At 29.4% G+C, this 14786-nt stretch overlaps 1 protein-coding gene across 1 annotated transcript in view; it reads right to left on the reverse strand.

Annotated features, from left to right (window-relative positions):
- Positions 1-12186: 12186 nt before the first annotated feature.
- Bili (FERM domain-containing protein 8 Bili) overlaps positions 12187-14786 on the reverse strand; it is a 33479-nt gene continuing 30879 nt past the window's right edge. Inside the window, exon 14 of the mRNA XM_016070375.4 lies at positions 12187-12402. Within this exon, the coding sequence (XP_015925861.1) occupies positions 12359-12402 (44 nt within the window). The 3' untranslated portion in view covers positions 12187-12358. The remainder of the gene's footprint in view (positions 12403-14786) is intronic.

Here is a 14786-nt window from a genome sequence, read left to right on the forward strand (position 1 = left end):
TTTAAATACATTATTTGATATGTTGGTGAATTTTTTTAAAAATAAGATACTTACATTTTAATGTATTATCTAACTTTTAGTGACAATTTATGTCATTGTGTATTCATAACATAGACATATACCTATTAGTTTTAAAATTGTTACAGATTAGAAATTACTAAATTATTTATATGTCTACAAATTTATTTACAACTTCGTTGATTTTTTTTTTTTGTGGGTTAATATTAATATTTTTTAAAAAAACTTCTTAGAAAAATTTCCTCACTTTTTCTTCATTGCTCAAATTTTACATTAAATAACAGAAAGAGAAATCATTTTATATTGTTAAAAGGTTGCTAAGGTTAGGATGAAATATTTTCAGTTAAACACTTATAAAATCAAGCTAAGAAAAATATTTAAAAATTGCTATGCACCCATATTTTTATTCACCTTCATCCATCAGAACAATTTTGTACCAAGATTATTATTTTGTAGTACAATCAAGTTTCTATTGAGCTTTTTAATATCAATGTGAAACTGAACTCTTTTAATAGCTGCCTCTTTCCTTATTCAAAGTAAAGTATTGTTAGCACTTTTTATTGATGCAATAATGTTCTCTACAATGAAAAGCTACAATTAAGTGATTAAATTCCCTGCAATATTTAAAACTTCCAATTGTGTGTATGTCCCAATTGTATTTTGTTTTAACTGTCATTTTAAATTGGCATTAGTTACAAGTGTGTTATTTGCATCTTGCACATTGTTTTTTTTAAAACATTTGAAGAGTGAAAATTATTAGTGTTTGTTAAACTATTATTTTTTTCTTTGTGCTAATTCTTTTACAGGTTTATTTTCATCACAAACTATGTATTTCTATCTAAATATATATTAAGTTTATTTATATTATGGTAGACTACTCCTGAATATCCGGCTCTTAATTCTGTGACATGGTTACAGAAAATCCTTCTGAGTTATATGCAAAATCATTTCACCATTTGAAAATCAAGATCATTTGAAAAGAACTTACGAAGTTGTATAATAATACTTAAAGTATTAAGGATTTTCTAAAACTTAAGCTATTTTGCCAACACTTCAGTCCTATAAATGTAAGCCTACTGAAGTATTTATCCTTATAAATTTATGTTTTCTCCCCTTCTATTGAAGCAATATATTTATATCCCTATTTTTTAGAGAAATAAAAAGAGAATTAATTTTTGCTTTAAATTTAATTTCACATCAAATTTTCTTTTAATATGCATTTTAATCACTTTGTTTGTTACTTCAAATATTTATTTTAAAATTTACCGTTCATATTTCAATTTCTTATAAAACACAAATACCACAACTATAACTTTACTATTTTCTTTTTTGAAGATAAAATTTTTTAGTGATTAATCAGATGATTGAGAACATTTTGTTAATTAATTTATGCAATGCTGTTCACTTCTGCAAATGATATCGTTAAATTCTTATTTTACACGGAATGTTTTGTAAATAATTTTAAATTTATTTACATATTTTTGGAGTGATTTTTTTTCATGTGAGAGAAAAAAATTTTCTTTTGGTGATCAAAAATCTATTTTCTAAATGTTTGAAATGTTCAAGATCTGTCAGACAGTTGGTTTGCTATTGGTTGATTTCATAACTTAAGAGTTCAAATTGAATTCTTTACAGTTTAAAGTATATAAATGTGTTTATATTCAGTATCCTATTTATTTCTGTAAAATCTTCCAATACTTCTGCAGTTTTATTAGACACAGTTTTCTAATTATAAATGAATCAATTTATATAATTTATTTGTGAAAATCAAATTCTAAGTCATATAGAGTTTTTCTTTTATTTTAACCTTTGGGTGTTGTTTTTCAATGTCTGTCTGTGTCTAACATTGCATTTGTCTGTTTTTTTTTGTTTGTGTTTCATACTTACTGTTATTTTATTTTTGTAAAATACAACTGAATTATCAGGTTAAATCTTATTTTTTCAAATGTGTGTTTTTTAGATGCTTGCAACTCAAATATAATTTTGGCTTTATTAAAATTTTGAGTTAAGTATTTTGCTTATGATATCCATTCTGTATTCATGCGTATTGTATTGTTTTAATTTTAAAGAAACTTTAAAAGCCTTTTAACATTTAGCACCTGGGCAATGCTGTAGGATTTTTTTTATTGTTGTGCACCATTTCTCCATTGAGTAACAAAAGAATAAACCACTGAAACGTTAAGTAAAATGGTTGAAAATTTTAGGTTACACACTTATCAGGTTGAAGTATACTTGAATTGCAAGTATTCACTGTGAAAGAGTTATTTTAATTTATACATCATTTCAATTTATTTTGTAATTGTCAAAATGTGCAAATGTAAATAAAATATATTTTTCATAAGTATTCATGGTAAAAATAAGAAAGTCCCAGTTTGAACCCTGCATGATGAAATATATTCTGTATATAATGCTCATGCTTTAAAAAGCTGGTTTATCCCATATTTATGAAAAATAATTATTAACAAACTGTCAGTGAACATTAAATAGACATTACTGTGATATTTTTATTTCAATGAAAGTATTTAGCAATAACAAAAGTCAACTTAATTTTTAACCCCTTTAAGCATATCATTATTTACCTCATTACTGTGCAACTGATATTATAACTTGATAAATGTTCTAATATTAAAAGCATTATATTTTCTTTTATTAACCTTTTGCTTATGGCACTTAGCATGATAACACCTGTTATTTTGTTCCATCTGTTGTACTAGCTGTTACAAAGGGTTAAGATGTATGTTCACTGTATAATAATTCTGCACATTCACTCAATGTGAATCTGTTGTTTTGCTGCAAGATGCTCATATAAATGCCCATTTTTTTGGGACCTGTTAATTTTTATTATATTTCTTCGTATTATATTTTGTACAAACTAATATAATAGTTTAATTTGTAAATTTCCTGAAAGCATTTTCTGTTAGTTACTGTAAAGTTAAGAATATGTGTATTAAAAATATATAATTTTAAGTATTTATATGACTTATGTTCCAAAAGTGCCAATTTTTGCTATGCTCATTCTTTATAGTTAATTGAGGCAAATCAATATAGATATAGGTATGAAAGGATATACCACAGGATTTAACATTAGTGGATTTGGTTTATGTTATTAATGTATCTGATATTTTAAATTAATAACTACTCTTAACACTGTTTTATTCCATAAAGAAATACCACTACTGTACAAATCATTATATGAAATTTTTACACAATTTAAAAGAGTTGGAAAGCTTGAAAAAGGTCATGGATAGTTTCTCTGTTTAATTTAGTTGAACAACGGGTACACCACTTATCTTTTAAAAAATTACTTGCATTCGCAAGTAATTTTGGTTTGTGATGCATATTAGGAAAAATATTGCAGTTTATAATTTTGCACTGATTTTTTTTCTGCCTATATTAGTGAATCTGCTTATTTGAATATCTTAAACATTAATTTTTTTTCAATCAACTTATTATAAATTATTTATAAATTTTACTAAAATGTTTCTGTTATGTCTATTTCTAAATCTTATTTATTTTTATATTCTTTTTCTGAATCTTTAAGTTAATCCAAGTGTTAGGCATACTTGTATTGAAAAGTTGTGTTAAAAGTATCACTAATTGTCTACATTATATTTAAAGCAAGATTTAATAAAATGCTAATAAATCATAGACCTCTGATTTTCCAATTGAAACAAAAAGCAATTTTAGCTCTTTTTAAATATTATAAAAGAAATAAAGTTGAGATACTACATATGTATTGATCAAGTATAGAAAGTTAAAAAAAAAGTTAAATATTTAATGAAACAAAATATTTATTTTTCAAAAAATTCAAATATTAAAATAAAATTTGTATTTTACAGAAGTGAGACATAATTTTACATAAAGATCTCTATATTTCTGAAAATTCTAAATCTAGCGTTGTCATTTCAGAAATACTACTGCATAATGGATATAACAAAAATTATTTATTAAAACCCTTGCTAAAATTTTATATAATACAAAGTAACAATTTTGGTTGATATTACAAGAGACCTATGTTCTACAAAATTAAATCTCTCCAATTCACTGGGAGTTAAACATTATTTTTTGGTGTATTTCTATAAAATACTGTAGGTACTATAATTTAAAGTGATAAAACAATCATGATCAGTACATGTTATAAATTTGTCGTTAGTCTTAATATTTTTTTCTCCATATTTATTGCTTCTAGCTAATATTTACAAACAATTATGTATAATGAAACATTTATATGGAAATTAAATTTTTTGAAAAATAAAATAGGAAAATACTTTTTTATTTAGTCTTATTATCATTATTTTAACTAATGTTAATATTTATTTCTTCAGCTTTTGATTTAATTTTGAGATTGTAAAATGAAATAATTTCAAATGCTTAATAAATAAATTTCCTTAGTTTCATTTTGATAATTTATGCTAGTCTTTATTTATTGTATTTATTACATAGCTTAATTTTTCTGTAAATTATTCAATATTTATGATAAATAAACTTACTTTTGGGACCTGAAAAGATATTGAGTGTATTTTGTAATGCTTTATCTGTTTGATTGATAAATAAAAGATAGGGTTGCAAGTTTGTCGCGGGTACGAATTCCTGAGAATTAATTGTAAATTATTCAATATTTATGATAAATAAACTTACTTTTGGGACCTGAAAAAGATATTGAGTGTATTTTGTAATGCTTTATCTGTTTGATTGATAAATAAAAGATAGGGTTGCAAGTTTGTCGCGGGCACGAATTCCTGAGAATTAACGTTTTTTTTAAGCCTACAAATATTTTGATTTACCAAAAATTTTCTAAAATGTGAGATATTTCGGTTTTTTAATATTACAGTTTAGCATCAATTAGCTCTTTACTGTTGGTTCAATATTGATAATGTATAAGGTCTTTCTACTACAACATTTCTGTTATGCCACAAGCCTGGCATGCAACATCTTGACACGAATTCCTGATCACAAACAAAGTGGTTTCCTTCTTGCTTGTTATATGCTTTTATTATTTGTACCATATCCATGTCTTTCAATGCATAACACCAAAACTTTTCTACAGCTGAATTTAAGAAAATTTTTTCCAAATTTAGCTTGAATTTTCTGCAATTTTTTGGTAGTACTTATTCCCCCGCTACAAGCTTGCAATGTTAATAATAGATGTTTTTATTTTTTTTAATATGTTTATTTTTTCAGAATAAGAGTGAGAATTTGAAGTATAATTTATGTATTTATTCCTAAAATAATTATTTCCATGTAAATTAAAATGCTAAACATTTTTGTGCGAGTTATATTTAGATTCATTGAATATGTTTTTGTTACAATAATTTTGTTTTTTTTTTCTGTAATTTTTTTTTTAGATTCAACGAATATATGAATGTGTGTCTTGAAAGTTTCAAATATAAATGTCATGTTTCAATGTCTTATACTCATTTTCCCATGCAGCTATGATCGTATAATTTGCGAAATTTTTTTCAAGAATGGCGACTGAACTAAGTTTCTTTTTACCATTCTTAACTTTTTGCAATTTATGTTTTGTTTATGGAGTTAATAAATTATGCAGTGAAAGATATGTAAATCTACCAACTCGTGAGTTAACAGAAATAGTATCATTCTGTTAAAATGTTATCTCTTTGAAATGATCGTACAAAAGAATTTCATAGATATATTATATAAAAATTTAAGCTAGGTATGAAACTATATACGGCTACTTTAACTGTCTTATACACATATTAAAATGTGTAGATCTAATTGATAATAAAAATAACATTCTTGTGCTTGTTCAGGTGGAAACATAAATAATGCACTAAATTTACGTAAATTAAACCTTTATTGCTGCTGGGTTATCTATGTTGTTGTACAATTTTTTTTAGTCTTTGTCAAAAGAAAACCACACTACAGCAAGTGTATTAAAACTTATACTGAATGCTAATAATTACATTTAATGCTAATAATTCAAATTAGAAATTTAATAAAATTGTTTATTTTTTCTCAGTTACATTTTTTCAAAACTTTCTTTAATTTATTAACTACAGTAATAAATTCTTTATTACTATGTAAAATGCAGTGTTTTTTTCTCTTTCAATTTCTAAATTTAAATTTTCAATTGTTCTTCGCAATTCTATTGAATACTGTTCCGTATTTATAAATTACGCTCTTGGTGTTGGAGCATCTCCCTTGGCGCACTGTAATTACACCAACTTGGCAAGCACAACCTTTTCTAAACTCAGTCTATGTTTGTACGCCAACGCAGTCCACGCACATACACCCTAAACGGAAATGCTAATAGACTCATTTTAGTAAAAAACACATTTTTACTGTTCATTTACGCTACCTCCGCACATTTTGGTCCTTAGCGACGCGGAGGTGATCCAGATCCTATGGAATACTTAAAGTGTTATGATTGAATTTAATAAATTCATTCCGCTAAATATGGCAAATATCATAGCGCTAAACCGCAAGCCTGGCAGCATCAAAAAGCCAGCTGACGAAATTAAATAATGTTCTCACAAAAAGACGAGACAAGATGGACATCTCTGAGCTTCAGGCTCAATTGGATATTGTGCTTAGTATCCAACAGAAATTCGAAACGCTAAAAGATGACTACTACAAAATCGCAATGGAAGATTAAAGTTGAGGCCTCTCTTTTCGAAGTGGATAACGACATTCAAAAATTAGAGGTAAGCTTTAAAACCTCTATGCAAAATCAAAGTGTTGATAATTCTATTATCAGTGATCAGCCTAAAAAGACGTAAATTAAACTTCCGAAAATTCCACTTCCGTTTTTCAGCGGAAAATTCGAGAAATGGAACTTGTTCCCAACACAATTCAATAGCCTAATTAGTGAAAATCTTGAACTTTCTGACTATGAAAAATTACATTATTTACGCGGATCTCTTAAAGGAGAAGCTAAAATCATAGAAACTGTTGACGATAACTTTTCTTCACTATATTTAAAGCGTTAGAATAACGCTATGAAAACAAAATAAAAATTGTTAACTGTCGTATCAAAAACATTTTAAATATTCATCCCTTAAAGTATGAATCAGGCAGGGATCTCCGTAAAGTATTGGATAACATTTTGAAAAACCTCAGATCAATAAAAATCTGATTTCGAACGAGATGAATTATCCAACGCTTTATTATTAAATATTGTACTCGATAAATTAGACAGAGACACGCGCAAACAATTTGAATTAACATTGAAAGATAACGATGTGCCTGAATTTGATAATTTCCTCGAATTCTTGAAAGGAGATGTCAAATTTTAAACAATATTCAAACTAACATTTCTTCTAAATTTAATCCCGATATATCGAAATCTTTTTTTGTTAAAGACAAATCTCCTAAGTTGTGTATCGCTTGTAAAATACAAACACACGTTCTGTATCATTGCAATGCATTTCAAGAAATGAAGTTATAAAAGTTTAGATTATTTACAAAGAATCGCCTTTGTAAAAATTGTTTAAGTGATTTTCACCCATTATCCAAATGTAACTCCAAAAGTTCTTGTTTCGTTTATAAGAAAAACTTAAATCATCGCACATTCCTTCATGAATATTCTACACCGTCAATCATGACAGCTAGTTATGACATTCAAGAGAATGAAACCAGACTCGCGACGCCTCGTTTTTCTGTTACGGAATTAAGAGCATTTTGATAAACACAGCAATAACATAAGTCAGAGAAGCATAGGCGTCCTATACTCAGCTAGCGAGAGTTCTTTCCTCTCGCCATCCGCGCAGACTTCTTGGGATTGAAAAAAAACAAGAAATAAACATCCCGATTTGCGGTTTGAATGATACATCATTAAATATAAAGAAAAAAAGTATCAGCTTTTTTATCGAATGAAAATAATGATTCGCATTGGGAATAAATTTATTAATTGTTACCACTGTAACAAATTTCACACCTTCTAAATGTTTCGAACTTGAACATTCCCACGGGGAAGTTAAATTAGCTGATCCATAATTTTTTATTCCTCAAAAAATATACATTCTATTAGGTGTAGAATTATTTATTTCATTATTGAATGGCGATAAAATAAAACTGGCAGACTACTTATTCTTGCAATCAAGTTGTTTCGGCTATCTTGTTTCAGGTGTTATTTCAAACAATAATTTTTATAACACTCCAAAACATTGTTTTTTAACTAAAAACTTAGACATTCTTATTAAAACTCTCAAACGCTTTTGGGAAATTGAAAAAATCGAAACAAACGAAACTTGCAGCGATGAATTAAAATATTGTAACGAACATTTCGCGAAATCGCATTATAGAAAACCGGATGGTAGATACGTTGTGGAAATGCCATTCAAACCTGATTTTTCCGAAGGAATGTTAGGAAATTCTAAGACAGTCGCATCAAAAAGACTAGACCAGTTACGGACGCGATCCCGCCATGCTAACGCTTTATTCAGAATTCCTCAGCGAATATGAATTGTTACAACATATGGAAGAGATTAAGGAAAATTCATATGTCACAAACGGATACTTTCTACACATCACGGTGTGTTACGCCCATCAAACAAAACTACTTAACTTCGTGTAGTTTTCAACGCGAGTGCGAAAACTTCCTGTGGACATTCTTTAAATGATTTATTGTGCAAAGGAGGAGTGTTTCAGGAAGAATCTCTTCTTGGTCCTAATTAGATTTAGAAAACACGCTTATGCATTTACAGCAGATATAATACAAATGTTCAGGATGATTGAGGTTAATCCTCCGCAAACCGAGTTTCAAAGAATTCTATGGAAGAACAGTAAAACCGCACCAACTAAAGTTTATGAGTTGCGAACTGTAACATACGGTACGGCATCCGCTCCCTACTTAGCAACAAGGGTTCTGCAACAACTTGCCCTATAGGAACATAAGGACTTTCCTTTAGCGTCAAAGGCAGTACTTCAAGACTTTTATATGGATGATAGCCTCTCTAGTGCTCCAGAACTTAGCGAGTTCGAAAAGCTCAAATCTGAATTAACACAGCTGCTCCAACGAGGAGGCATGACTTTGCACAAATGGTGCTCCAACAAGGCTTCATCAACTGAACTTAAGGAATTCTCGCTTGGCCAAAATTTTGATGAGATAATGGTCAAACCTTTAGGAATGTTTTGGAACAGTTTAACGGATTCATTTGCGTATAAGGTTACCTCCAGTACAGATTGCAACTACACCAAACGAGAAGTATTTTCACAAATAGCTCACATCTATGACCCACTAAGACCTGTCATTGCCAAAGCTAAAATATTCATACAGCAATTGTGGTTGCTTCAATTAGACTGGAACGAAACACTACCTCCAGATGTATCCAAACAATGCGAAAACTTCATTAAAACTACCGGATATAGAATGCATTCATGTTCCCAGATGTTTCCTGCAAGTTCGTAAGGTTGCACGGATTTGCAGACGCATCTCCAAAGGCTTATAGAGCCGTGATTTACATACAAAATGTATATAACTCCAATGAAGTAACTACCCAACTTCTTAGTAGTAAATAGCGGGTTGCACCACCCAAATCCATGACAATCCCTAGGCACGAGCTTTGCTCCTGTCTACTTCTCTCAAAACTTACACAGAAGGCCATAGCAGCAATATGACTCAAAATCGACTCATAATATATTCAGATTCAACAATATCCCTAGCATGCACAAACTCTCCTTCTAATTTGCTCAAAACATTTGTAAGCAACCGAGTGTCTCAAATCCAGCAACTTTCTAAAGATTTCCAATGGAAATAAATTCCATCAGGGCTTAACCCCGCAGACTTGATTTCCAGAGGACTTGATGTTAAGGCCCTTGCAGCTAGTGAACTGTGGTTTAAAGGACCAGACTTTTCGAAATTAAACTTACCTGATCTTCAGAGTGTGCAAATTTCTAGTGGCTCAACCGACAAACTTTATATTGGTAAGTTGAAGCCAGTTTCCAGAGAACTTTTGACTTTAAATAATGACTAAATTTTTAGATGATTTTCTAGTTATCACTAATGACTTTCACAAATTAATCAGAATTCTGGCATTTATTTTTAGGTTTGCCCAAAACTGCAAATTTCCTGAAAGGGTAAGATGATTCCTTCAAACAGTAGGAATACATGAACGCGGAAAAGGTGCTCTTAAAAAATTGTCAAAGGAAGTATTTTTCTTCTGAGATCTCTGCTTTAGAAAAACGATCGCCAGTTCTATCTACTAGTAAGTTAAAATTTCTTAATCCCTTCATAGATCGAATGTGGGTGGCAGACTTGTGCATTCTAATTTAAGTTAGAAACACCCAGTTATTCTTCCGACGGGAAATAAATTAGTTAAGTTCATATTTCAGTACTACCATAAACGAGATTTCCATGTAGGCCCTCAAGCCCTTCTAAAGTCGTTCATGAGTGAGTAGAATGCTTCGGAAACAAGCAAGTTGTCGCGAATCAAATTATGGGGGACCTTCCTGCAGAAAGAGTTACACCTAGTTCAACATTTTTAAATGCAGGAATCGATTTATGTGGGCCGTTCGAAATAAAATATAGGGGACTGGTAATCATCAGAAAATATATGTTGCTTTATTTGTATGTATGGCAACCAAAGATATACACATAGAGTTTGTCTCGGATTTTAAGTCCGAAGCTCTAATCGCAACCTTAAAAAGATTTTTTGCGCGTCGTGGCAGAAGCTCCATGATTTTTAGCGACTATGCGGCTAATTTTACAGGAGCTTCCGCAGAACTTAAACGCTTATACAAACTAAAGTAAGGTAGCGAAGACGTTTCGAATATGCTTTTCTCCGAAGGTATCAGATGGAAATTTTTGCCTCCTAGGGCTCCCAACTTCGGCGGTCTTGGGAGGCTGGCGTGAAAGCTTTCAAATATCATTTTAAGAGAGTGGCAGGCCCCACAAGACTAACGCTTGAAGAGTTTTTAACAGTAATCACTCAGATAGAGGGCATCCTCAATTCGAGACCTCTCACTCCCCTAACTACTGATACTGACGAATTTCAAGTTTTAACTCCGGGCCATTTCCTTATAGGAAAACCAATAAATTGGATACCAGAACCTAATTTCATCGACAAAACAGACAATCGTCTTAATAGATGGCAAAGGGTTCAAAAATTAGTGCTAACTATTTGGAGACATTGGCAAAGCAGTTATTTGAGTCATTTACAACAGCACTCAAAGTGGCTGCTGAAAAAACAAAATTTATGTTCTGGCATGCTAGTTCTTAAGGAGGACATCCAACTTATCACTGGCCTTTAGGTCGAATCATTAGAGTAATTTCAGGTTCAGATGGCAAGGTGAGAGTAGCGGATATTCGCTCAGCGAAAGGAAATTTTATGACTAATTCCAAAACTTGCATTTTGCCTATAGTAGATAATTTTGAGTTGAATTGAAATGTTCATTTGTATCTGTTTAATTATTACACTGATTGTATTTATTTACTGATTGTATAATTATTGAGTTGCTTTATTTCTTTAACTTTAATAAGAAAAATAGCGATGTAACTTTATATAAATTTTTCCTTATTGAAACATGCATATTTCAACACCGGGTGGAATGTTTCGTATTTGTAAATTACATTCTTGGCGTTGGAGCATCTCCCTTGGTACACTGTAATTACGCCAACTTGGCAAGCACAATCTTTTCTAAACTCAGTCTATGTTTGTACGCCAACACAGTCCATGCATCTAAACCCGAAAGGGAAACGCAAATAAACTCATTTTTAGTAAAAAAACAAATTTTTACTCTTCATTTACGCTACCTCCACACAAATACTATACCTCATGATCTGGTTTGAATACTAAATATTACACTGAATTTAAGCTAGAAAGATTAACTTATTAAATAATTGTTACAAGAGCTTTGTTCTTCTAATTTTTATAACTAATTCGTGTTCCTTACATTACCTTCGTTTTATAACAATTTTTATACATTACTTGAATTTTGGAATTTTAAGATTCAGACTACAGATTAACAAGTTTTACATTATTTGATAAAAGAAATTTTTTTGCACTTGAAAATACATTTTCTACATTATCAAATGACTTTTAAAAAATTATCTTTTTAAAAAACTGATATGTATTAGAAAAAAAAATAATCGAAAGTCCCATCAACTATGTTTGTTTTATTTCAATGTTGATAATCCTTTTGACTTCCATTGAAATAAGAGATTTAAAGACTGAAAATTTTCAAAGGTTGAAAGTAGATAACTAAAAATTGAAGATGACACAAAACATGACCAGTTTATTAACAAGCACTGAAATATAATACAGAACATAAAAAACTTCATAAAACTTACAACCATTCTTTAGATCAAGTGCAAGTAGAAATATTGAAGATTTTTCAAGAAAATGAGTTGAATGTAGAAAAGTGAGCATTAAATATAAGTTCATCTTTTGAGTGACCATGTTCTTGACACTTGTACAGGTTTACCTATGATAAATATAAAGTTGAGAGAACATGGCCCACATACATTTTAAATAAAGTAGAATATTTTATTCATGATTAGATATTTTGTAGAGCATTATCAATCGTGGTTGCTGTGGAAAACTATAATAAAAATAAAAAGCTCAAGTATTTCAGGGTTTGTAAATAAGTTGCAACTGAGAGAGTTTTCTGCTCTAGGTAATTTAATGTGAATTACAAGCATAATGATATATCAAGAACAGTGATTTTCTAGACCAATTATACAAATGAAATTACCAAAAATTTTTTCTATGTAACTCAAAGGACATTTACAGGAATGATGGTCATTGAAGGTTGGCTTAAAATAACCATAGCATAATATTATATAGATTGTAAACAAGAATTTCCCTATTCTGAAACAATTAAATCCGACAAACTCCAGTCAACAAAGGCATGTTAGGCTTTGTATGTTGTTAAAGGAGTTTTAACTTAGGTTGTTTAACCCCTTCTATTAAGATTTAATAATAATGATTATGCGTGAAATAACTTTAATTTTTATTGAAAGAAAAATTGTTTCATTTTATAATTTTTACATATTGTTATTTGAAATTTTATTTTTGATATGGATATTGTAATTTGTTGTCGAATATCAAAACTTAACTAAACGAAAAACGAGATATAATTAAATTTGTTCACTTACCTGAAGTGATTAACTTAAAAAGTTCTAACTTGTTGAAAATTTTCTAAGTTAAACAATTTGTCTTAATTTATATGGAAAGAAAAACTTGACTTTTGATCTGTTTGCTATTATCGGTAAATGCAAGTAATTGGTGGAGAGTTGGTAAGCTCAAGGCAGGTGTGGGAAACTTATGTACTTGGGAAGCCTTTTCTAACTAAACTTCTACTCCTTATTGGGCTCCAAATATAGGGCACCAAACAGAACATAAATAATCAGGCCAAATATGGTTGTCAATAATATTTTCAGTGACATACAAAATGATCAGGCCCATTTCTTTCTTGCTGTGTACGAACCTCAGTGAAAACCATACGACTAAATATGCCCATCAAATAGTTTCACAAGTGACCCAAAGCTGCAACTGTATCCTTTGCTCACCAATGCTTTGATTTGTTATTTGCACACATTGTCAACACAAATGATTTGATGTTTAACATTTAGAATTATAGGAAAACCTGTCAACAAAACCTTGATGTATTGGGGTAAGTAAAGTGAAATAAAATTTTTTCTATTTCTTTTCTTCAATATTCATTCAACAATCTCACAATTATTATTCAAGTCAAATGCGTAGTCTTATGTTTTGGGGAATTTTTATTTTTGAATTAATAGTTATCTGTCATGAGCAGAAGAATAATCTGAATTTTCTTTCATTGTTACAATTTAAATACTTTTATAAAAGATAAATAATAGGGATGATTGCATATCGTGATGTGTCTCGTCAACTACAATCGCCAAGGTACCAAATGGATAGTTAATTTTGAGAAATTGTTAAAAATCTATTGAAAGATAAAAAATGATTTATTATTGCCCAATACCGTGTTGTGCTTATAGAGTCAAATGCATTTATTACACAGTTTAATGCATTCAAAATTTTATTGTGGGTTATGAACATTGAGTTAGATTTATATTTATTCATATTAACATAACGTTAAGGTTCTGTGCATATAAACTATTGCATCAATTTTTGATTTTTATATTAATAAGTTTCTATGCATTAATGTTACATATATATACTTTATAAAGTTCTTTAATTACAATGTTGAATAGGACTTGTTAATTTTGAATAATCTAAAATGATTTTAGAGTTTGTTGAGATTTATATTTAACTGTAAGTACCTACCTATGTTACTTGTTCTCTTAAAGATGTGTGTATTTAGGGATGTAATATTTTATATTAAAATTATTTTCTTATACATGTAGATTTTATGTGTTATTTGCTGTTATAGCTACATATGCGGAAGTCCTTGATAGCAGTGCAATTATAAAATGCAAAATGATATAGTTATGCAATTGTGTTCATTAGAATACAATAATAAAATTAAAACCACCCTATTTCTTTTTATTAATACTATATTCTTTATACATTTAGGTACTAATGAGGTGGAGGAAAGACTTAAAAACTACAAATTGATAGCCCAGGTCCATGATATATTATTATTATGTAACAGCCTTTGTCTACAACAGGCTGTAGTGTTTTGGAAAATAAATAATTGTAGGTAAATCATTATTTGGAAATTTATTCACTATTATTTGGTTATCATGACAATGAACACCCATATTTATTACATTCATTAAACTAGTAAAAAAATATGATTCATTCAACCAATGAAGTACAAGTAATTAGACATTTTTTTTACTATTGTAATTGCAGATCTAAATCTAAATTTATCAGATC

Source organism: Parasteatoda tepidariorum, chromosome 12, assembly GCF_982258835.1.
Source record: "Parasteatoda tepidariorum strain Cologne lab strain chromosome 12, Ptep-v5.0, whole genome shotgun sequence".
Classification (NCBI taxonomy): Eukaryota; Metazoa; Arthropoda; class Arachnida; order Araneae; family Theridiidae; genus Parasteatoda; species Parasteatoda tepidariorum.